Genomic DNA, 24,006 nt, shown 5'->3' with positions numbered 1-24,006 from the left:
AATTACATGATTTGCTTTGTCCTTCTCAATCATTTTTCCTCCAAATCAATTCAGTACATATATGTGTGCAACATTTGTAATTTTCATAGCATTTTCAATGTTTTTTTTTTTTACTATCTGATTTCTAGCCTTTTATAAGTGTGTGCTTTTTCTTACTACCATTTTCAATGATTTCAATGGCTCTGTCCTTAATGAAAATAATGGAATTTTTGTTCATTAAATGCCTCAGAACTGAGCAGAGGCACACAGGACAGGTGATAGACCAGTGTGCTCTTTAGCATCAGCGTGGCACTGGGATACTCACTGTGAGTGTGAAGTCAGAATTACTCTTTCCCTGGTGTACTGAACTCTATACAGTTGATGTGTTCACTGGCCAGAAGAAGAAAGAAAGTTGCTCAAAATCTAGTATTCACATTTCATTCTGCAGTCACTTTTACCTTGTCTCTCTCCCATTACTAAAAACATAATCGCTTAGCAGTTCAAAAATAGAATTGAAAATGCAGGCCTATTTACCTAAATTTGAATTTCAGATAAATACTTCATAAATAAATTTCAATGTAAATATATTAGACTTATTACATAGGAAACACTTCTGCAAAATTGTTCATTATTGAACTGAAAATTTAGATTTACATCTGTATTTTTTGAGGCAGAATCTCAAAGCCATAGTCCTGGCTAGCCTAGAACTCACTAGGTAGAGCAGGCTGTCCCTGAACTCAGAGAGATCCAGGGGGTGCTAGGATTAAAGACGTGCACCATTACTCCCAGCGAGTTCTGTATTCTTCATTACATGTAACACCCATACTTAAGGGAGAACCTATCCACGTGGGAAGAGACTCAGTACATAGAAGCCAGCACCTGTGGCTGTGTAGGTGGCACAGAAGGAAGGCCTGTGTGTGGCAGGCAATGTAAAAATAGTGGTTTCCGTTTTCATGTGATCAAAGACTAGGTCAGGGAAGGGGGTGCCCAGCAGAAGAGGTTGTGAGATGTGGACATTAGGAGAGTCATCTTGCATTGAAAAGAGGTGGTAACAGACAGTACGGGATCATAAAGACATGTGTGAGAACGTGAGTAATTGAGAAAAGTGACCCAAAACAAGATAAAAGATTCTTGTGTCTTATGCCTGGTCACTGGTGGGGTCAGTACCAGAAAAAAAAAAGAGAATTAATGAGGGGGAAATGAGAGTGACAAATCCTTAAGTCAGATAACAAATGTGAAAGTTCAGCCCACAGTGCAGGTCATTGTGTCCAGCAAACAGGAAGAAGACATGGGCACGGGTCTTCAGAGAAGACTGACAAATGTTGGCCTGAGACTGGACAGGACCAGGTGGGGGCGGGGGGTAGTTGGCAGCATCTGTATGTGAGTGATCAGCCAATCAGAGAAACTGAAAAGGTAAAAGGGGTCATAAATGGAACTTTATAGCCTGTTCTTAGAACTAAGAGAATATAGGTTCTTTGCTAAACAGGCAAGTGAGGAGCAGGTGAGAAAGGCAGGGCAATCAAGTTGAAGGGCTGGCACATTCTGTACGCGGCCTTGGAGAACCTTGTCTCACTGCAGAGCCGCGGCAACACAGAGATCCTCACTGCCGGTGAAGTGACAGATGGGCTTCAAAGTGGACCAGGCCTGTGGGTGGGCACAGACGTGAAAGGGTTAGAGAAATGACATGGTAAGGCAGAAGGGCGTGGTTTCAGAAGTTCTCACACAGCCTGCCTCTCAGCCAGGCCAACGTGATAGCAGAATCCAAGTAAATTCTGATAAGAAGCTGTGGCTTTGATACCTTTCCTTTTGAAAAACTAGGAAGTAGAGACAAAGATAGATCACGTGGAGCCTTTAGGGTAAAGAACAAGAAAGAAACATGAATGAAGGGCACTCCTTTCCCTGAAAGGACTCAAGAGGTACTAGGCAGTGGTTACTTAAGGAGAAGTAACTAAAGGAAAAACATTTTTTTTTCTTGCATAGTACAACTTTTGTACTCCTATTTTTTTTTTTTAGTTTTGCACATGTGTTGTTTCCACTAAAAATAAAAATAAAAATAAAAAAAAACAAAAAAGGTGACTAGAAATGGCTGCTCGGAATGGTCAGTCACATTGTGAAGCATGCATTAACAAAGAGCTTGAAGTACTACAAATAGTTAAGAGCTCAAGAGAAGGAAGAACAGCTGTGTGTCTCTGAGAAGCTGCTCAGCGTGAGCAGAGAGAAGATCAGAGGAACTAGACTAGACCATAGGCAAGGGGCAAGATGCCCCTGTGGGGGAAGACCTGGCAAACGCAAGGCTAGAAGAATACACATAAGGCCATGTCCCTGTGGAGGCAGGAAGGGACCAAGTCAGAGCGAGCCTGACACAGGGAACTGGGAAGGGGAAAACGGAACCGCATCCCTGAACAGAGATGCTTTGAGGTTTACAGGGGTCCATGTAGGATGGCCTCTGTGTTCTCAACAAGAAGGATGATAGATGAGAAGTAGGAGTCTTAGAAGAAGACTACAGAGTGGCTGCTACAATGATGATGCTATTAGGCCAGGAGACATAGGTAACATGATGCTTGAGCTGCAAGGAAGGCCCCCGGGGAGCTTGCACAACAAGCCAGTAGAGGTGTGGCCTCTTCTAACCTAGCAGGGCGGGGTCGCTTGGGTACTGGTGTAGAAGAGAAGCAGTGTGAGGAATGAACACAGTAATCAGGGTTAACCATTAGGGACTGAAGGTAGCTGTATGCTCAGACCTGGCCTTCGCTCTGTTCTAAATATGAAGCCATAGGGAAGGCACTAGTTCCCTGAGCCCGTGTCACTGTGCGTAAAGTAGGAAATAAAATCTCCACCTCAGATTTTTGTTTGAACACCAGCCAGAAATCATATCTGCAGCCTTTAGAGAGCTAAGGACTGCGTTAGCACTGGTTGCTGAAGTCTTTTCTGTCTAGAGCGGTGTTTCTCAATCTGTGGGTGGAAGCCCCTTTAGGGGGTGACACATCAGATATCCTGCATATCTGCTGTTTACATTACAGTTCATAACAGTAGCGAGATCACAGTTATGAAGTAGCAACAAAAATAATTTTATGGTTGGGGTCAGCACAACACGAGGAATTGTATTAAAGGGCCACAGCATTGGGAAGGTTGAGAGTCACTGATCTTGAGGCAGGCAGGCAGTGGGAGCAGGCAGAGGCCATGACCGTGAGCAGAATGCTGGAGACAGACCACATGGGACTGACGGTCAGCGCTACCACTCAGTGATCACGAGGCTTTGGGGCAAGCAAGCCATCATCTTCTTCCCTTGATTTATACACCTAAGCGAGGGCACCATGTCATTGGAGTTAATAATAGGTATAAAATACTAGCATGGTGTCTGGTATACAGCTATGACTGTTTTGCACCTCACTATGCTGCCATTAATTATAATGAAAATCAGCAGCTACTATAACAAGAAGGAGTTTTTTCAAGATGGAAGACTGGAAAAGTGACGACGTTGGTAGGAGGTCAAGGAGTCAGGACCTGCCAAGGATTGCCAAGCATAACTGACATCGATTACCATGGCTGATCATAGCTGACCATTTTAGAGCTATCTTCTCCTCAGTCACAGTCATAGGGAAGGGGAGTAAGGGGATAATGGGTGGGGGGGGGGGAAATGGGAGGATACAAGGGATGGGATAACAATTGAGATGTAATATGAATAAATTAATAAAATATATTTTTTAAAAAGCTATCTTCTGACAAGTAAAAGGGAATTCTTATCGCTCTTGGTAACAGCAAGGATAAACAACAGTACAAGTAACTTGTGGAATATTCTAGTAGGTCTGTGTGCCAACAGCACTGGTGGCTGATGCTGCTTCCTGGGCTGCCAGGTGGTTGGCTCTCTGTGGGATTCTGGCTCAGCACTTGGCTCTTGTTTTGCTTCTCCCTGGCTTCTCCTTTGGAATATTTTTTTAAAATGTGGATTCCTTAGCAGTCCACTGCCTCTTACATTAGCAATTCAAGTTTGTTTGCCTTATTTTCTACACTGGAAATGGTGGTCATCGTAGGACACCCACTAGGAGAGGAAGCAGAGTATCTTGGTTAGAAAGGTTCTCACCATGCTCCTATATTAATTCTTTATAGCTCGAGTCCTGAGGTGAGTTGCCAGTCTGCTATATGTTGAATATGATGTGCATTCCATTTGTAGCATGTGAATTTTGTTAGTGTTCCATCAGCAAGAAGAATTAATATGCCTTTCTCATTGGGGTCTGGGAACCATGGGGCAAATCAAGTAAACAGCTGTGGCTTGAGTCATATTGATTACTACAAATGACTAGATAGGGCTGTCATTCATAAAACTCTCAAAATTTTTAATATGAAAGGGCCTTGAAAGGTCAGTTAGTCATTTCCAGACAATCTTGCCTTAAAAACAAAGCAAAATAAAACCTAAAATAAAATAATTGCAGACTGTTACAAAGTCCTGTTGGGTTTTAGTGACTTTATGAAAGGAGATTTCATAATCTACCTCCGAAATAATAGAGTAGTAGTTGTTTTTTTTTTTAACAACCCTCATTATAGGAGAGGTCATTTTAATAGCCAACCAGATACTTGATTGCTTTAATAAAAAGCCATGTCTTCTCTTTCTATCCCTGTTAGCTATGACAGAAGACTTAGTGCACTCGCTCCCTCACAAATGGACAGGTGCTGAGTACCTACTCTGGGCCTCGTCTCTTCTTGGAACAACCCTTCTTATACATCCCATCCCCAGGAAGTAAATACTGCCCATTCCTTCCCAAGGCTGTACTTCCCACTCCTATTTTCTCTTTGGACATTCCTCTGTGAGCGCTTTTCACCGTATAACTACACCCCACCGTGCTTCCTTGGTAACTTGGATACAGCATATTTCTCAGTCAGGTATTTTGGTTGTTTTTTGTTTTGTTTTGTTTTGTTTTGTTTTTGCTTTGTCTATCAGTATAGATTATACATAACCTTTTCCCCCTCGGTATCCTGGAGGTTTGTGAGGTTTAGTAAAATGAAGATAGGGATGAAAAGAACAGGAAGGACAGCAGTAATACAATGGTATGCAAATACAATAGTTGCTTATGCCTTAGGAAGGTATGGAGGCGTGCTGTGGCCACAAAGGCAGAGTAGCCCTGCTAAAGCCAACGATTTCATCCAGAATCCCTTTGAGCCCACAAATCAAGAGTTCTATGTCTGTGAGAAGACTGCGTATTATAAATACACAGGTGCAAATGGAAATGGAAGGAAAGTTTCTTGAAGCAGAGATTCAAAAATCACCCCAAAACTTTGTTTTACTTAATATTGTGCTTCTTCAGTTTGATGCCCAACAAGTAAGCAAGTAGGCAATAAGTAGTCCTGCACAAGGATTAGCAAGGTTCTATGGAAAATTATAGAAGCAATACTGCTTGTGAGGGGTTTAAAACAGTTTGGAAGAACTATTCAACTTTCATTCAGATAATTACCAGTAAAAAGTACAGTCCAAATGCATATTGGAAACCATAAGCTTTATAAGTTCTAAACCTCATAGGTAGACACACTTAGTTGCACCACCCAAAACAGAGTCCACCCACAAAGAGGGACCTTGGATTATCTGTCACTTGGCTGGTGGGTAAGTAAAGATTGACGGATACTGACGGAGGCCTCAATATTACACTGACCACTAGACAGGACCTTTTGCTAGCAGCACTCACCTCACAAATCAGTCAGTACAGTTGAATGTAGGATGGAAGTGCAGTGATGGGCCAGGAGCAGAGGCACAGGAATAGATGTGGAGGCAGGTATGGGGCCTAGAAAGTGATTTGCTACGCTATGCTATGCAATCATGCATTTCAGCAGCTCCCCTCAAAGGAATGGCCACTTGTCCCCAGCCAAGCCAGTGCCCTCTGCGTGAATGTGCCTTCCACTGCATATAATTGCATGTGGTGATTCTTCATGGCCCTGTGGGAATGTAGTTGTAACACACACACACACACACACACACACACACACACACACACACACACACACACAAACCCTGTTCCTTCTACTAGGAAGCCAGCATAGAAAACATGGAACTAAGCCCTTGGTCCTTGCAAGTTTGGTCTGGAACACCAAAGGAGAATCTCTGTTAGCTACCCAGTAGTCTATAGGAAAGCCACTTTATGCTCTTGGAAATATTAGAAAGCAGTTGGCAGAGGGGGAAAAAATAATCATAGCACAAGCAGGTAGATAAAGAAGAGAAGATATCAATAAAGAGAAAGAAGAAGATGAAAGTACAAAAGTTCAATTTTCAAAGAGCTTGAGATGTGGGTAAGGATGTTGAGTTAAAACTCTTGAGGTATAAAATATGGCTTTGAATAGTTGTATATGGTATCAAGGCTGAGCCTGAAATACCAGGCTTCTATCGCTGTCTGGCTTTGGGACAATAACTGACTGAGGATGAATGTTGTCTGAACTCCATGCAAACGCAAGGCGAGGTTGGCCCTCAATGAAATAATTTTGGAACTGGTGGAATTACTACATCCTGAACTTTGAGATTCCCAGATTATTCTTGTAAAATAAGTGTAACCATTCCATAAGTATACCTCCCCAGAAGCTGCTGGCTTTACCATGTACCAGCATAAACTTCACAGGGGCCAGTGCTCACCCACGCTAGCCAATGTCACTCTTTGAGAATTTATTCTTTTTTTTTTTATTGTGTCTACATGTGTGTCTTTGTGTTAGTTTGTACATGTGAGTACAGATGCCCCTGGGGCAAAAAGAGGGTACCAGATGCCCCAGAACTGGAGTTACAGGTAGTTGTGAACTGCCCTTATGGGTGCTGGGAAACAAACTCAGGTCCTCGGCAAGAGCATTCTTAAGCACTGAGCCTTCTCTCTGCTCCTTCCACTCACTTCAAATATTTTCCATTTAATATTTCATTCTTGTAACTTCAGTCAGATGATTCTGCATTTTTTCCTGGTAAAGGAAATATGGCGAGCCATACCTAACATTAATCTAAAGGGAAAGGGTCTGCAATGATGGTGATAATTCTGGTTACTTGACTATCAAGGACCAGACTTGAAATATCTGGGCGGGGAGGGCAGCTTTCCCTTGCCTGGCTGTGTTGTCTCACTGTGCTAATGTCCAGTGAATTCTGTTTTGAGTTCAGGCATTTTACCCTGGTCACCCCTTGTTCCTGCCTTTCAGGTTTCTTGAGGCTCTAAGAATGTGTTTGTCCCTGCTTCACAAAGGCCGGCAGAGGAGCAGCTACAGTCAGTACAGTGCCTGGCTGCTTCTCTGCACGGGCCAGCAGCATTCGTTCCTTTGCTAAAAAGGTGTGTGCTCCCCAGAAGCACCTTTCCAGTGGAGGTGTCATCGCTCCGCACTTCCCAAGGAAGGAAAAGAGCTGACTGCTCTCAATCCAAAGTCGGCTCACTGTGCCTAGTGTCCTGGTGCGATGGGCCTGCTGTACTCAGTGTGCTCTCTGCCCTCAGTATCCTTCTTCTCTGCAAGGAAACACGGGGATGGGAACGTAAGCAGGTCGGTGAACGTCTCCTTATTCCTCCAGAAGACGTGCAGGCATCTGCAGTGGAGATGCGGGTCCTCGTGCCCACCACCTGGGTGGGGAGAGCAGAAGGTCTGCCAGCCCCCACTGGACCATCCTGGAGTTAGAACTGAGCTGTACGTCATACCTTCTCACATGGCACATCTTTAGGATACTCTGCTTAGTGAACGTGTCTGCGAAACTTCTAACCTTTCAGCTCTGACTCCTGATAGCTGCCCTCCTCTTTGCCCATTGCTTTTATGTGTTTCCTGCACTGTTGCTGATTTGGTTCTGCTTGATCTCCTAATTCACTTTTTAATTTGGTAAACGCCTTATTTTATGGCGTTTGTTTTTTAACTTTGTTGAAGATAAATTCACCCTATACTTGCGTGGCTCCCTTTACCCATTCGATAAATGCAATTTTAGGGTATGGGAAATGTATAGTAAGTGTTATGCAATTACAAGGTAAATATATGGTATGTTTCTTTTATCCGCTCAGCCTAGTCCTGGGTGACAGAGCAATTATTTTGGACCCATTACATGTGCCTGCCACATAATCTGTTGGGAAATTAATTATGTAGTTAGTTCTTGCCACCTTCCTTTCCCACACACGTTGAGATGACACCTCTTTTAGAATTACTCTGTTTCAAATGATTCCCCTATGTTGAGCTATAAGGGTCATTATCAATCCGCTTCTGGGATGGATGAGCCACACCCACTATGTTTCTGGACAAAAATGTGAGTTCAGTTGCAGCATATCCTGGGGGCTGGGGAAGCATCCACATCCTAAAATTAAACTAACATTTTTATTTTTGCTTTGCCCATGCATTCAATAGGATGGAGTAGGAGAGGTATGGGAGAAACAGCATGTGCCCTCTGAGACAACAGTCCCCTAACAATAAAGTGTTAGAGTCTAGCACTGACTTGGTATCAGAAAACAATTACCATGGACCCAAGAGCCCTTGGCAACCAAGATATTCATGTTTCACATAAAAATTGCTGTCAAGATAATTGTGTATGCTAAGCCAACGTTATTACTATGCTCTGACTCTGAATATTTTTATCTTTTCTCTTTTAACTCATAAACCATATTAGCATCTTACCCTAGACAGCGTTGTGCATATGCATGTGCCCTGAGCCCCACATGAACAGAGAACCCACCCTTTTCTTTGCCATTTGTATGAATCTGTTTTCCCTCAAATAAAAATAAAATATGAAAATGCTTTTTAGGTAACTAAGACTTCTTCAAATAAGTTAAGGTGCTGTTTATTCTTACTAGAGAAAATGTTATGTTCTTTGCAAAATTGATCCTCTGAAAGCCTATTATATGGTAAGCTACCTTAATGCAGTTATATTTGCCTAGCCTCGCTCTGATTTATACAAAGAATTTTAGAAACATGACTATTGTGTGAATGAGAGTCTAACTTGTAGATGGTTTCCTGTGCGGATTCCTCTGAGCAGTATGCTCCAGACTCTTAACAGCATATCATGTCATGTCCTGGGGTGGGTCTATGCCTTGAGCCCATGTTAGCCATTTAGGACTTGTCTTGTGTCTTTCAGGCATTGAGAATGCCAGCGACATTGCTTTGTACTCGGGCTTGGGTGCAGCTGTCGTAGCCGTTGCTGTCCTGGTCATTGGTGTCACCCTCTACAGACGGAGCCACAGTGACTACGGTGTGGACGTCATTGACTCTTCTGCATTGACAGGTGGCTTCCAGACCTTCAACTTCAAAACAGTTCGTCAAGGTCAGCGGCGTAGGTCCCCAACACCTCATCCTCAGAACCATTGGCTGCACTCACAAAGGTGTCCCTATGTTACTGACCCTATGTGAAAGTAGCTCATGGTACTGGGAGCCGCTACCAAATTGTTTCCATTCATTAACACACTAAATTTGATTTTTAAAAATTCATCTTTATCCTCAGCAACTGTGAGGATGTATGGTTATCAATTCATTATTGGCAACATTTCAGGGAAGTTGTTCACCCTTTGACATAGAGCCTTTGACTCACTGTCACTCAAGTTATCCAACTTTATCTTTGAAGAAACCTTATTTTAGTTTATATATTTAATTTTATTAACTAAAATACTGAATCCTAAGGGCTAAGGACACAGCCCTAGGCCACAACTTCACATATACCTTTATTACATTGGTTTTTTTTTTTTTAATTTCTTCAATTTCAAATGAGTAAACAGGGTTTAGAAGATATCTGAGAGGTCAGTTAGATTGGGACAAAATGAAATTCCAGCCTAAATTGCTTTCTGACCAATCTTTTGTTGTGGGGGAAGAAACATTTTTCATGTCAATGCACACAGCAATGCTCTTTTTTTTTTTTTTTTAATTCCAAAACAGAGAGAGTCATTTAGTTTTCTATCATGAACTAGACCTATTCCTGAATACAAGGTGGGGATGAGACACACTTGGTTTTAATTTTAGGCAAAAAAGAAACTGTCTCTCTTCTAAGTAAGAAGCTTTCTGCCTTGACCCTCATTATCCACATTGCCCCCTTTGTTTCTCTTCATTGTGTGAGTATCACCTCCTGTAAGGGTTGAGCAGTTTCTGTGCTCAGCATCTATCAGGTAGACAGGCTGCTGAAGTAGAAACCCACACCTGCTGGAACAAGCACCTGAGACATGACTAGGAGAAACAGGCTTCTCCCCTTGCCTTTTATTTTTGGGCACCTCAGTGTTAAGCTCTTGTGTACAGGTTCACCTGCTTTAAAGTCTATTATAATGGAGTACGAAACCGCTATGAAGCAAAACAGTTTTTCTGAGTCACCGTTTCACAACTATAAAATGGGAACGCTAACATCCTCCTCAAAGTGTTCTTGTGAAAATGAATTTGCCTAGAATAACACAGGGAAGCCCTTGGCATTTGAGAAGAGCTCATATTCCGGTTATAGCTCAAGATGCTCACGTGTCCTCTGGCCATGGGATTGGCAGTGTACTGTGTGGAGCAGCAAAGCCACAGATAGGAGAGGTTGGCTGGTGCCTGGCCTAACCAAGTTTGGGGAACAATGATTTACATACTGATGAGGGAGTGTCCCAGAACATCAATGTGTTATACATCTCTAAAAGAGTAGCCTTCTCCCATCATCTGACCATTCCAGTCTTGGCTAAGAATCTCATAAATCCCATGATACAAGACAAAAACTCTTTGGTTGACTTCTGCTCTCCCCATATCCAATGACAATGAACCTCATTTTTATAGACTGACGCTGACCTCCACTGTCCTTAGGATGATATCTTCATGAGCAACATGCCCAGTACCCCAGGCAGGGGAACATCAAGAATGTGACGCAGAATGTTCTCCTAGTTTTCTTTCTGCAGTAAAGTTGTAACTAAGTACCCCAAAGAAAAGGAATTCAAAGGAAAGGTGGATTATTTTGGTTAACATTTGCAGATGACCATCCATGATTCCTGGGACCTCAGAGTCAGAATTTAAAGCTGCTAGTCACATCCACAGTCTAGAAGAGAAGAACGAATGCTTGTGTTCTTACTTGCTCTCACCCCACTTTCTCTACTCTTACACAGTTCAAGACCCAAACCCTAGCCAAGCGTGGTGGCGCACGCCTTTAATCCCAGCACTCGGGAGGCAGAGGCAGGCGGATCGCTGTGAGTTCGAGGCCAGCCTGGTCTATAAAGTGAGTCCAGGACAGCCAAGGCTACACAGAGAAACCCTGTCTCAAAAAGCCAAAAAAAAAAAAAAAAAAAAAAAAAAAAAGACCCAAACCCAGGGGATGATGATGCTATAGTGAGCAGGTTCTTCCAAATCAATTAACATAACCAAGACAGCTCATGCACAGACACACCCACAGGCTAATCTGATCTTGATAATCCCTCATTGAGACTCTTTTCAGGTGATTCCTTATTGTGCCACGTTGACAGTTAAATTAACAACCATCACAAGTATCGTGGGCATGGTAGAAACTTGCTCAGCAACTGTAAAGCCGTGGGTTCAATGCCCACTGATGCAAAGTAGATAGATAAGAAGATAGAGGAGAGGCATACAGAAAGAATACCATGCTTAGGATAAATGAGGAAAATGGGTTTCTAAAAGAAAGGTAGAGGTAATCAGACATAGAGGGAGAATAATTAGCCATAATTAGTCTTCAATGAATCAGGCAGCCAACATTTTCAACTGTAGATTTGTGCATTTGAGTGAGTATGTGTGTATGTGTTCTCTGTGTTTTTCCTGTCTCTGTTTCTCTCTCCCTCCCTCCCTCCCTCCCTCCCTCCCTCCCTCCCATCTCTCTCTCTCTCTCTCTCTCTCTCTCTCTCTCTCTCTCTCTCCCTATCCCTCTCTCTCTCTCTCTCTCTCTCTCTCTCTCTCTCTCTCTCTCTCTCTCCCCCCCTCTCTTTCTCTCATTATAAGGCCCAGGACTTTACCTAGGCTAGGCAAGCTTTCTACCACTGTGCCACGCCCTTAGTCTTGTAGATACTTCTCTATCCAGGTATTCTCCATATCTATGCTGTCAACATTTCAGAACTAATTCTCCCCATAAGCTAAGCAAGTCTTTTAAAAGTATCAAAAAATTGAACTTCAAAAAGTGGGGGTTTGTGATCAAATAGCCAGGAGATTTGGGGATATGAGTTTTGAAGTCTCCATGGAAACAGTTGTTTCAAGCCCTTTTCAAATGTGTTGTCTTCTTCAGTCCCGCTTTTTCCTTGGGAAGAACACAGACATGAGTAAGGTCATCATCTATTGAACTCAGTGTGGTTCTGTTAAAAAAAAGACTGCTTGATGTAGCTGCATCTCAGCACAACAGCCCTGAGATGGAAAGGGGGGCATCATCAAAGGGCCATTAGAGCTGATTTGTCTCATGTTTGTTTGTTTTCTCTGCACTTCTTAGTTCTTAGCACATCCCAGCAAAGGTTGGGAAAAGGCAAGGTGAAAGATACCCTCTCGGCACAGCTACAATCTAGGAAAATAGAAACACCATAGAGACTAATCCAATACAGCCTAGAATTGAAACATTTTCAAAAATACCATATTTGAAACATTTTTTCCTCAGGTCCCAAAGGGAAATTGTTTAATATGATTTGAGTTTCAATTTGAGCTGTTGTATTGACGAACTGATAGGCCTGGGAGGCTGGGGAGGGAGGGTTATTCTGTTATTTACTAATGAATGGGATTACTTCATCACAAGAAAATACCACAGCCTTTTTAAAATCTGTCTTGGGAAAAAAAATTGTGAACCCAACAGATGACTAAAGCACCACCTCAATTTCTCCTGGCTTTATGAAGATTGTTTTGTTCCCTTGTTTTAAGCCAGAAAGGCTACCTTTCTGAGATGCTCCCTACGTACAAGCCAAGCTACTGTCTACTTCCACGTTCTTCTTCTCACAAAGTGACATATGCAATGTTCAAGGACATTGGCTTCTCAGACATAGATTCACAAAGTCCCCTGAACTATTTGCTCCAAAGAACATTTGCTCCTCCAGCTCCTAGAGCTGCTCAGAATTCCACAAGAAATTTTCCACAGCCTTCATGGGCTCTTGTAAGCAGCGCTAAGAGTCACTACACGGTGGCATCTCCTACTATTTAAAAAGAACAGATGTTATTTTGCTCCAGATCGGATTGCAAAACATCTCTCTGGTTTCTTTTCTTTTCTTTTTCTTTTTTCCTTTTTTTAACCTTTTCTTTGCCAGTTAAAATAATCAAAAACTACTGCCTGAGGCAGCTGCCCTAACGCAGTGTCAGGAACGCTTGCCTTGAAAAGGAGTCAGGCATGTAAAGAGCTCTGGATGGACATAGCATTTGGAGAATGACCTGGAAGGCCAGAGGTCCCCATCCCCACACACTGGCATGGCCCCATCCAAGTTAGTTGGGACAGCTAATGCCAGTCAGGACCTGCTGATGCCCATGCAGGGTATTTTCCTCTTAGTAGAGGCAACTTCAGAAAGAGCAATGGAGGTGTCGTTTAGTGTCTTGAGTGACAGATCAATTTTTTCTCACCAGGAAATTCTCTACTCCTGAATCCGGCCATGCAGCCAGACCTGACTGTGAGCCGGACATACAGTGGGCCCATCTGTCTGCAGGATCCACTGGACAAGGAGCTCATGACGGAATCCTCACTCTTCAACCCTCTCTCTGACATCAAAGTCAAAGTTCAGAGTTCATTCATGGTCTCCCTGGGAGTTCCCGAGAGAGCTGAATACCATGGCAAGAATCACTCGGGGACTTTCCCCCATGGCAACAACCGTGGCTTTAGTACAATGCATCCCAGAAACAAAACACCATATATCCAAAACCTGTCATCACTGCCCACAAGGACAGAGCTGAGGACAACTGGTGTCTTTGGCCATTTAGGGGGCCGCTTAGTAATGCCAAATACAGGTGGGTGGTAAGTGTGTGTTTGCATATTTTCCCTTGTTTGTGTAAATACTTTTATAAGTATGAAATGATCCTGTTTCATTTTTCAAGAGTGCAGCAAAGGCCAGGGGCTAGCTACACTTGCTCTTTAAAATTCAAACATTAGTTCCAGGACTATGCCGTATACACAACTAATCTCGAAGTGTGTTTTTTCCTCCTTTATGTTTTAAGAGAGGAGATTTTTTTTTCTGGATATTTGAGATCCCTGGCATAGATCCATTTCAAAATGGTGTCCTAGCTAGAGCTTGATCTTCAGGGTTGCTGCCTGAGATGGAAGTAGAGGGAAAGGACTCAAAGTCACGGCAGCTAGATGGTGTGGTGAGTCACGTGGTGGGTAGGTGGACATGCATGTTTTTACACAGAAATATGAGCATCAAGTGCGTGCTCAAAGAGTGGAGATGACCAGATGTTTATCTCATGGAACGAAATCTGTGAGAGGTTCGGTCTCAGACTGTGACCCCAGCTACCTTACCTGTCCGGTGGTTTAGACTTGCAACTGAGCTCTCTCTTAGCTTGATAGATGTTATCTCATTCGGTCTCAGGTTAGTTGCGTCCTCTAACACACAGTTTCAAAATATACCTTATTTCTGAAAAAAAAAATTAGCCTCATCTATAGCCCTAATAATTATGATGTCCTCCAATCTTCCTTGTCAGGCTTGTAGGGCACAGTAGAATTTTTGTTTCCAGTACGTCGGAGCGTCCCATCTGAGTATCAATATATGATGTCGCTCTAACTTGTGGCTCTAGGGCATAAGTGACCAACAGGAAACTTCTTGTGGAAGAAAGTAGCCAGTCATATTTTATCCTATGTATTGTTAAAGAAAAGTGGAACATGCACACCTTGTCCTACCAAAGACTAGGATGTGAAATCAAAATCATATGAAGCCACCTGGTCACCATGACTTTATCTTGGCTCCGCACCCATAATCTTATCTTCATTTATTAGAGAATTATGTGTGCAGGGTATATACGTGCCTATGTTTACGTATATTGAGCGAGTGCCAAGACCAAATCATTCATTGCCCTTTGTCCACTTAATTTTCATCAAAGAAAACATGGAAATGAAAACCAGGCTGAACAAGAGATGTTTCTCCTCTGAGCATATACAGGGGGAAGAGGTCCCCCTCAGTCACAGTCATAGGGAAAGGGAGTAAGGGGAAAATGGGAGGGAGGGAGGAATGGAAGAATACAAGGCATGGTGTAATATGAATAAATTAAAATATATTAAATAATAAAATAAAACAAGTTGCAGAAATTTAAAAAGATAGAAACATTCATGTTGAAAACAAAAGTTCTGTTAGCTTGTCAGCAATTCCTGCCTAGTTCCACCGTGAACGGGATGTTTTCAAGTCTCCTGACAAGAACCACTGGCCAAGATTGAGGCTGCACATTGCAAATGAGTTTTAGGGAAAATAAGTGTGGGGAATTGAAATGTGTCCCTTGTTATTTGCAGGGCATAAATGCAGACTATGCCCTGGGGAATGGAAGTGTACAGAAAGCATGCCACAGAAATTAGATTGTTCTAATGCCATCCATCCTGAATTGCCAGGTGGGGTCCTCTGGGAGTCATTTATTATGCAAAATATCAAAGTAGAAATTCAGACAGGTGGTTCTATTGTATCAAAAAAATTTTTAAAAAGCTGTCAGAGTAGCAGGTGGTGCCAGGGGGCTGCATTTTTTTTTAAAATTAAAGATAACTGGTAAATGACACGTTAGAAATGGAGACTTCCTCAAGGGACCATAGGCATAAAAGCATCCCGCGGTGATTTCATTTTCATAATCTGCAACTTGCTAATGTCCCCAGCTCTGCAACCCTTGACCCTTTGGTTAACTCTCATCAACTTCCATGTGCAATCCAATGTGTGTTCGATTAGGAAGTATCTATGAAGGCTAATATAAATTATGATTGAATGAGAGTAAAAACGTACAAAGAGCCAGTGAGTGGGCTTCTTGATTCAAGTTGAATTTAGCAATATCATGAGTAGTACTAAACATAGAGACTTAAGCTTACTTGAAAGAAATGGGACAGGACAGGCTCTACAAACAGCCCCAGGCGGCGATGCTCCACACAAGGCAATGTAACTCAGAGTGTGGTCTTACACTAAGAATTTTGAATCCTTCACATACATTTTCATACCCTTGATATGCTTACTTTGTGTTGGGCACTGTGCTAAGCATCACAGATGTAACCTGGCACGGCTGCCTGGTTGTCTACTGAGCTTCTACAAATAAGACTTCATGTTTCTTTGTCAACAAGGCATAGAGACCCTGAAGAAGAAGGAAGAGAGAGAGAAATCCCAAACTAAGACAAGGCAACATATTAACCCCCCGAATGTCCCAGGTTACAGGCTGTGCTCAATACCAGGAAGGTATACTTAAAGTGGAGAGCATAGCATTTGGCAGTTACAGTGAAGAATAGAACATGGAAGAGACATCTGATTGGAGGGCCCCAAGCATGTCAATTACAGTTATGCTATTCTTGATGTGAAAGTGCAGAAAGTAAATGCATCTCCTTACTGAAAAGCTGTGAACAGGGCTTTACTGTGCCCCATTCTTAGTTCCAGAGAAAGATATTAATGATTGCTAGCACATGCTACTGAATAATGCTGTGAATGTGAATCACAAATACCTTGGTTCACAATAAGTCTCACGTTCCTTGACTCTGTAGCTGCGAACACACAGAGAGAGAAACAGGAAAGCTTGTCAACAGCAACCTGCAAACTTCCTCTGCAATTACCTCTAACAAAAGGAAAAAAGGTGAAAGCTGCATTATTCAAAACATAGGAGGAAGCCTAGAGATTTTGTTTTGTGTGACACTCTTACTATTTTTTAGTTCATATTTTTTTCTTATAAACAAAAATCACATTACAGAGACTCCCAGCTTTTTCCAGATCTCTCTCTCTCTCTCTCTCTCTCTCTCTCTCTCTCTCTCTCTCTCTCTCTCTCTCTCTCTCCAAAGGAAAGTGCTTTCTTCATAGCCACAAATAGGAAATTGGGGACATTTCAGGTACAGTGGTGTGGCTTTACAACGGCACAGGCACAGGGATGGTTAGGTCACTGTCTCTCCCTTAACTCTTCTTCCCAACTGCTGTGTACAAATTTGAAAGTCAAATAAATTGGAGAATGACCCAGAGTGTTTCAAAATTTGTCAGATACGTGTTGTTGGGTTTTTTTCCTATTTTCTTCTAAAATGATGCAGCAGTTCACACAGCACCTTCCTTAACTTACTTGTAGATGTAGCTTGTAAGACAATTTCCTCCCAGGTTCAAGGGAAGCATTAGTTTTCCCATCCCACCAGTCACCTTTTCCAGAATTGAGAGCAAGATATATTAAATTTTAAAGAAAGTTCTTGGGGTATATTTTGCAGTGCCTAGCCTTAGGACAGCAAGTCTTTTAAGAGAGCTAGATGATTCAGCCAGTAGGATTTCAGATAAAATTGAGCATTAAATATGTTCATTTTTGAGTCTGATACAGAGCAAGACCTCCTCCACGTTTTTAGAAGTCTTCAAAGTTTGGTGTTTATAAATTGTAAATTGGCAGGGGCAGCTCCTTTGTGTAGGCATCTATAAGGTGCCCAAATAACATGCTTCAAAGTAATTGGGCTATCTCTGAATGACCTCTTGGCTTTTTCTTAGGGGTAAGTCTACTCATACCACATGGAGCCATCCCAGAGGAGAATTCTTGGGAGATTTACATGTCAATCAACCAAGGTGAACCCAGGTAAGAGACACAGAAGGCTAGCATACTAATGGTACCTTGGATGTCCAGTGGAACTTCTGCAGAAAATCTGAATTTATTGTTCAAATGAGACAAGGAGGTCTGAGGATGAGGCAGTGATTATCAAGGGAATACAGGCCTGTGTTTCGCCTTAAGGTTATCACCATCCAACCACGAGGGACCAAGTGGGAAACAGCGAGCTGGTAGTCATCAGATGCACAAGCAGGAAGTGTGCTTAAACTGCCCCACATGCTCCCCTGCAAAACAAGATTAAATTACCCCTGCAGGCGCTGTTTGGCATGAAGTGCTATGTGCACTAATCACATGATGAAGTCATGACTCCTCAGGGTCAGCAAAAGACCTGCCCCACACAGGCTGGGAGTCAGCTCCTTAGATGATTTTCCTAAGTATAAAAAAAATAAATGTGCTCTTCAACAGCTTTCAGGTCTGACTGATTTCAGCCGTGTTAAATTCAATTACACAAACAAATACAAATCTTGTCACATATTCTTTTTAATGAAAGTAGCAGGTTATTTTCTTAGGGCAGCTATAATATTGGTAGAAATGTTGTTTTCTTCCATACAAGATAAAGCTAGCTCCTCTTTAGAAAGCAGTTTGTCTTCTAAACTGGACACATACCACATCTTGGTTATTTTAAAATAGATTTTTCTGTTGTTGTTGTTGTTGTTGTTGTTGAGTATAGACGACATGAAAGAAAAGCACTGGGAAGAAAAAGAGCCCCCAAAGTGGATGATTGAAACAGATTTTGATAGTTATTTATATTAAAGGACTTTTGGGTACCCAGTGATTCTAACTAGCAGTCCTATGGATCTGTTTTTTGTTTGTTCCTTGTTTGTTGTTTGGTTGGTTGGTTGGTTGGTTTTTTGTTTTGGTTTTTTGTTTTGTTTTGTTTTTGTTTTGTTTTTCAAGACAGGGCCTCTCTGTGTAGCCTTGGCTGTCCTGGACTCACTTGGTAGAACAGGCTAGCCTCAAACTCACAGCGATCTGCCTGCCTCTGCCTCCTGAGTGCTAGGATGAAAGGCGTGCGCCACCATGCCTGCCTTGTTCCTATGGCTCTTAAGAAGACTGGAAGACAGTTTTCTGCTAGCTGGTTGTAGGCATGGCTGTCAGGCTCCACATGTAGCTGTGCTATGATGGGCCCTTGTAGCACATCCTCAGTCGTGTACAGAACGGCTTGGATCTTTTCCTCCGCCCCTCTAAAGGTGCATGTCTTAATTAACTCCAGTGGGCAGATGTTGGAAACAGAGCTTGGGTTTGCTTTGGCATGCAGTACCAGGCATTGAACCCAAGCACTGAAGAATGCTAGGCAAGTGCTGAACCAATGAGCTGTATCCCCCTCACAAGGAACAGAGAGCACATTGAAGAGTTTCTATACCGTCTTAGGTAAGCTAGTCACTTAGATGGAACATTGAAGTTCTTTTTTATCCCTAGATTTTTTTTTAAAGGATGCCTGTTTGGGATTGAGGTCCCTGTCTGTTGCCTATTACTTTTCAAACTCATAGTCCTGTGAAAGCCAAGAACAAGCATCCCTCAACACCCACAGAAGATTGCTTCCAGGCCCCTAAAAGGACACCAAAATCCCAAGATGCTCAACTTTCCTCATATAGAGTGACACACTACCTGCTTTTAACCTATGCACATTCCCAAGCAGGCTTTAAATCACTTCTAATTACTTATAATTCCTGGTACTACACTGTTCTGAGAATACAACTCTGCCCATATTCAGTACAGATGGAATATATCTGGTCTGAGGTTGCTTGTCTGCAAATGTGGAACCAGAGGACACAGAGTGCTTACTGGATAAGTTAGAATCAGTCTGTCTTCCCTGAGTCATGGCCTCCTGCCAACCCTGACTGCCATATCTTCTCCCTTTATTGGAATGTATGTTCCGAGCCTATATGCAGCTTATCCTGCTCAAACCCATCCCCAGTATCTTCCGCCTCATTATATGAGAGCCTGCCTAGGGCTACACCTAATATACAGCTTATCCCCCATCTCAGTCTCTGTCTCCATCCCTTTCTGGAAGTTGCCCCTTCTTAAGAGGTCAGAAGAAATATGCCAACATGCATCAAGTATATGAGGCCTTAAAATGCTAAACAACAGGCAACACAAAAACGGAAAGGAATGCTTGCATAGAGTAACCTGCAATTTTAGAAAAGAGATAACATTGCCTATGAACTTACAGAGTCCAATAACCTTGAAAGGCAGGCTGACCTAGTGAGGTCACTTTAGGGGCCACCCTTTTCTTTTCAAATTCCATGCTATCCAACTGGATTTGTCAATCTATGATCTGTCCTATGTGCTTCTTGCTGCTGTCTGTGGAGGTGGATACAGACAGGAACCTTGTCTCTAAGGTTTGACATCTCTTAGCTATGTACTTTCCTATCTGTGAACTGTGGCAAGAAGTACATGCTCTCTCTCTATGCCCCCTTTCAATGCGTGTACCCTGCTGATGTGCTCTGGTGGAGTGGTTGCTCTCGGCTGCAGGCCATTTCTACTTCCTTTATAATCCTTACTCCCCTTTGAGTGACACCAAACTTTTTCAAAATGCTGAAAATAGCAAATGCCTTTCTGCTCCCCTTTTTTGTTGTTGTTATTTGTTTGTTAAGCTGGGATAAATTTTTCTGTCTAAGCCAAGAAGCTGCTTTAGATCTCTGTTCTTTAGCTTTTAATCTTCTGACTAATCAGGAAAAGGCCATTGTAGTGTCTTCCTCTGTAATATCACTTGAAAACCCATTTTCATTTTATGCCATCCATCTGTCAGCGTAAACTTGCCTCTAAATCCAGCACAGAGTGAGAATGTACGGGCCCCCATTTCACTCATCCCATCTCTTTTGTTTTGGGGGTGTTGAGTTGGATTTGTTGATTCCACTTCCCCACACAGAACACAGCAGGATCCCACAGATATCTTTGTGCTAAAATTAGATTTGCGGCCACCATGCCTCTCTCCTTACCATGCATTTCCGGTGTCCCTCTGGAAGTGCCATCCCCAGTGTAGCAGGGGATGGCTCAGGAGAACTCTGATATGATTGATCTAAGCTTTCTGCCTGATTGCTACAGCCACGTAGAGGGTAATAAAAACACAAAACAGCCCTTCTATTTGAGGAATCTCACAGGGCTCCACTTCCATGCTTTGTGGGTTGTGCAGCGGCAACAGAAAAGACCAAGAGAGGATTTTTCAAACCCCCAAATCTGCCTCCTTCTGCTCCCCACAACCACCACTGCCAGGTGATACAAAGTGATATACCTTCTCCAACAAAGACACACCTCCTAATCCTTCCCCAACAGGCTCATCAACTGGGGACCAATTATTCAAAGATATATGTCTATGGGGGCCTTCTCAATCAAAGCACGACAGTCCTCAAAAGGCTTTAGGATTGGAACACTTTTGGTTTTTGGTTTTCATGGTAGGGATATTCACTGTGTGGCATCGCAGTAAAAGGAGTCATAGAAATAATGAAAATAGAAAAGGTCTTTAATGCATTGTAAGGGCAGACTTAAAGACAAGGAGGTCTGAAAGGGAAGGAGGGGGAAGAGCTGCTTCCTGGAGATGTCTGTCATTGGAGTGCAGTCTTAAAAGACTAGAGAATGGTTTGAGCAGTATTTTTCTCTCTAGGGAAAGTTTCTGATGGCTGTGTATACATGGATATGTGTGTGAGGAGAAAGTCCTAAAGAGGGGTAGGTCTAGAGCTGTTTGTCCCTGAATTGAGTCACTCTGATTTCAGAGCACTGTTTTGAATAGCTTTCTTCCATCTGCACAGCAGCCTTGCCACAGATGCGGGAAACAGAGTAGAATGGCCTGTCCTCAAGAACAGGGCCTAGTGTGGTCCCTATAAAGTGAGTGGTAGCAATAGCAGAGCTTCAAAGGAGCTGGTTTCTGGATCAGTACTGCACATCATCCAGCCCACAAGCTCTGTGCACGCAGTGACACCAGCTGTGGGTCTCAGATAAGCTTCTAAATTTTCATTAAGTACACTTGGGTTTAGGTGTCTGCTTTGTTTTCTTTTACATTTTCTTAGGTATCACTGGTGGGTGAGCGATTTCATCCCTTCCAGAATGACCAACTTCTGATCATTCTGTTAAAGTTAAATTCAGATATTCAAATAAAAGAATTCCATGCCACAGCCCTTTCTAGCCATCCTACAGTAAGGACATTGCATGTCACATTGGACCACTCCTCACCCAGCTCTCTGCAGCTCATCCCATCCATGCCCGGAGAGTAGAGAACTGGACCAGAAAATTATTATGGGAAGCTTTCTTCTGAGAAGCAATAAAATGAAACCAAAGGCAAACATTCATTTCTTTTTCCAATTACACTGTCATGTGGATATCCCAGACCAAATGCTTAGACCAGCATCAAAATGTAAGTGATCTTGCTGAGAGCTTCACAAAAGGACACATTTTGACATGTGGGCTCAGCACAGATAGAGTAGTTCAACCATTTTGTTTACTAGGTTTTTTTGTTGTTCTTGTTTTGTTTTATATCAAATGATGTCATCTACCTAGTGGGTACAAAGACTGGGAAGTTTAATAACTAGATCATATGAAACACCTTTTAAAAAGATACATAGGTAGTAGGTGTTAATTTTAATAACAGGGTGTAAAATTACACCAAATGCCAGGAAGACACAGGGAACTCTGGAAATCTAATAAAGGAAGATGGACTTCCTTTTTCAAGATGAGCTTCTATCATTCTGTCAACAGCTTTATGTGGGCTTGATTTCACAGTAGACACACATACATATACACATGTGCGCACACACGTGCACACACACATGTACACACACATGTATACACACATGTTTTTGCATATGTACATATGCACACATTTATAAATACATGCATATACCTCCTCCTAGATGATGCTTTACAGAGACTGTACTGAAATTTTTCTTTAACCTTCTTTGGGATGACCTTATGTTTAGAAGGGTGAGAAGAAAACGTGAATGTATTAATCTTTTATCAATGAGATTACAGGAAAGGCCAGCTGGCCTTTTACAGAAATAGAGGTTTGTGACATGCTACGCTTTGTGTGTGTGTGTCAGACAAATATTGGAAGCTCTTCTGATAGAGGAGAACCTCCCACCCTAGTGCAAGGCTAAACCATACATCATTCTGTGGCCTCGTTTTCTCAGAAGATAAGAAAGTCTTGATCCCAGATTACTACAAAGTACAGTAGTCCCCATCTGACCTTAACCTCTTGACTCAGGCTAAGATCACTTGCCATTCACTGGCCCTGATACCAGGGGGCTGGTCAGGATGATGCTGATTCTGCTGATGCTGAGAAGGAAGTCTGGCTAAGCACTCCCAGGCTGATCCAGTCTTGGTGAATTCACTCTCAGCTGAAGCTATCCCTCTCTCTTTAGAGGTAAAATAAATCAGAGACATCTCATGGAAAAATATTGTGGATGTGTAGAACAGATTCCGTGACTGGAGATGTTAAAGCGCTTTAGTCAACAGTTATGAAGTGCCCGGTTTGTTCAGTATTATGGACCTAGGAGAACTAATAGCACATACAGAAGTGGAAGAGAAAAGGTCTTCTTATACCACACAGAAGAGTTTGGAACCTAGTGTGTTCCTTGTTTGTTTGTCTGTTTCCTTGTTACTTGTGGAACCTACAGAGATTAGACAGTTATTGTCAAATACCCCAATCTTAGATTTCAAGGATTTGCTAGTCACAGCACCAAGGCCAACTTCCCAGTTCCATGTACACCCCGCCAGGAGACAGCATCTCATCCTGGAGTACCGCAGGGCCCCTACCATGCACACACCACATCTCCTCCCTTCCTGTTGATACAAGAATACAACTAGAGGGAGAAAAATAAATAAATCACATCTAGGGAAACATAATCTCAAAGAATGTTTTCTCTTGCCCTCTCCAAAGACCCAGTGAGAATTGGCTATAAATTTAGAGTTGTGTATAGGGAAATGGCATTGGTAGTTGTTCTGATTGCATGCCAGTTTCTCTGCCCATTCCACGCTACCAGGATTAGGAGGGGGGGACCTTTGGGGATATTGGGCATGGTGATTGCCCTAGTTTTCTCTCTGTTGCTGTGACAAGACCATAGCCAAAAGCAACGTGGGGAAGTAAACGTTTTGTCTTGCACCTCTCAGGTCACTGTCCATCACAGAGGGAAGGTGGGGCGGGGACTGAAGTAGAGACAAAGTATTGCTTACTGGCTTGCTTCCCTTGCCTTACTCAGCTTGCTCTCCTTGTACCATCCAAGACCATCTTCCCAGGAATAGTGCTGTCTCTAGTATGGCAGGCCCTCCCACATCAATCATTAATCAAGACTTGCCTACAGGCAATTTAATGAAGACATTTTCTTAATTGAGATTCCTCTTCCCAGATAATTATAGTTTATGTCAATTTGGAAAAAAAAACCAGCAACTGGGACAGTGGCAAAGCCAAGGGAAAGGGGATAATTT

At 42.6% G+C, this 24,006-nt stretch overlaps 1 protein-coding gene across 6 annotated transcripts in view; it reads left to right on the top strand.

Annotated features, from left to right (window-relative positions):
* Positions 1 to 24,006, top strand: part of UNC5D (unc-5 netrin receptor D) — a 547,621-nt gene that overhangs the window by 463,671 nt on the left and 59,944 nt on the right. For 4 of the 6 annotated variants that reach the window (XM_084760348.1, XM_084760347.1, XM_084760345.1 and 1 more), the window contains 3 exons: positions 9,026 to 9,211; positions 13,426 to 13,803; positions 17,475 to 17,559. In XM_084760348.1, coding sequence (XP_084616474.1) covers positions 9,026 to 9,211; positions 13,426 to 13,803; positions 17,475 to 17,559 — 649 coding nt within the window. The remainder of the gene's footprint in view (positions 1 to 9,025; positions 9,212 to 13,425; positions 13,804 to 17,474; positions 17,560 to 24,006) is intronic. The other 2 variants (XM_084760349.1, XM_084760346.1) reach the window with 1 other exon arrangement.

The sequence above is a fragment of the Acomys minous genome, assembly GCF_964271855.1.
Source record: "Acomys minous genome assembly, chromosome: 15".
Classification (NCBI taxonomy): Eukaryota; Metazoa; Chordata; class Mammalia; order Rodentia; family Muridae; genus Acomys; species Acomys minous.
Note: the sequence above shows the minus strand (reverse complement) of the source record. Positions and strands in the feature narration are given on the sequence as shown.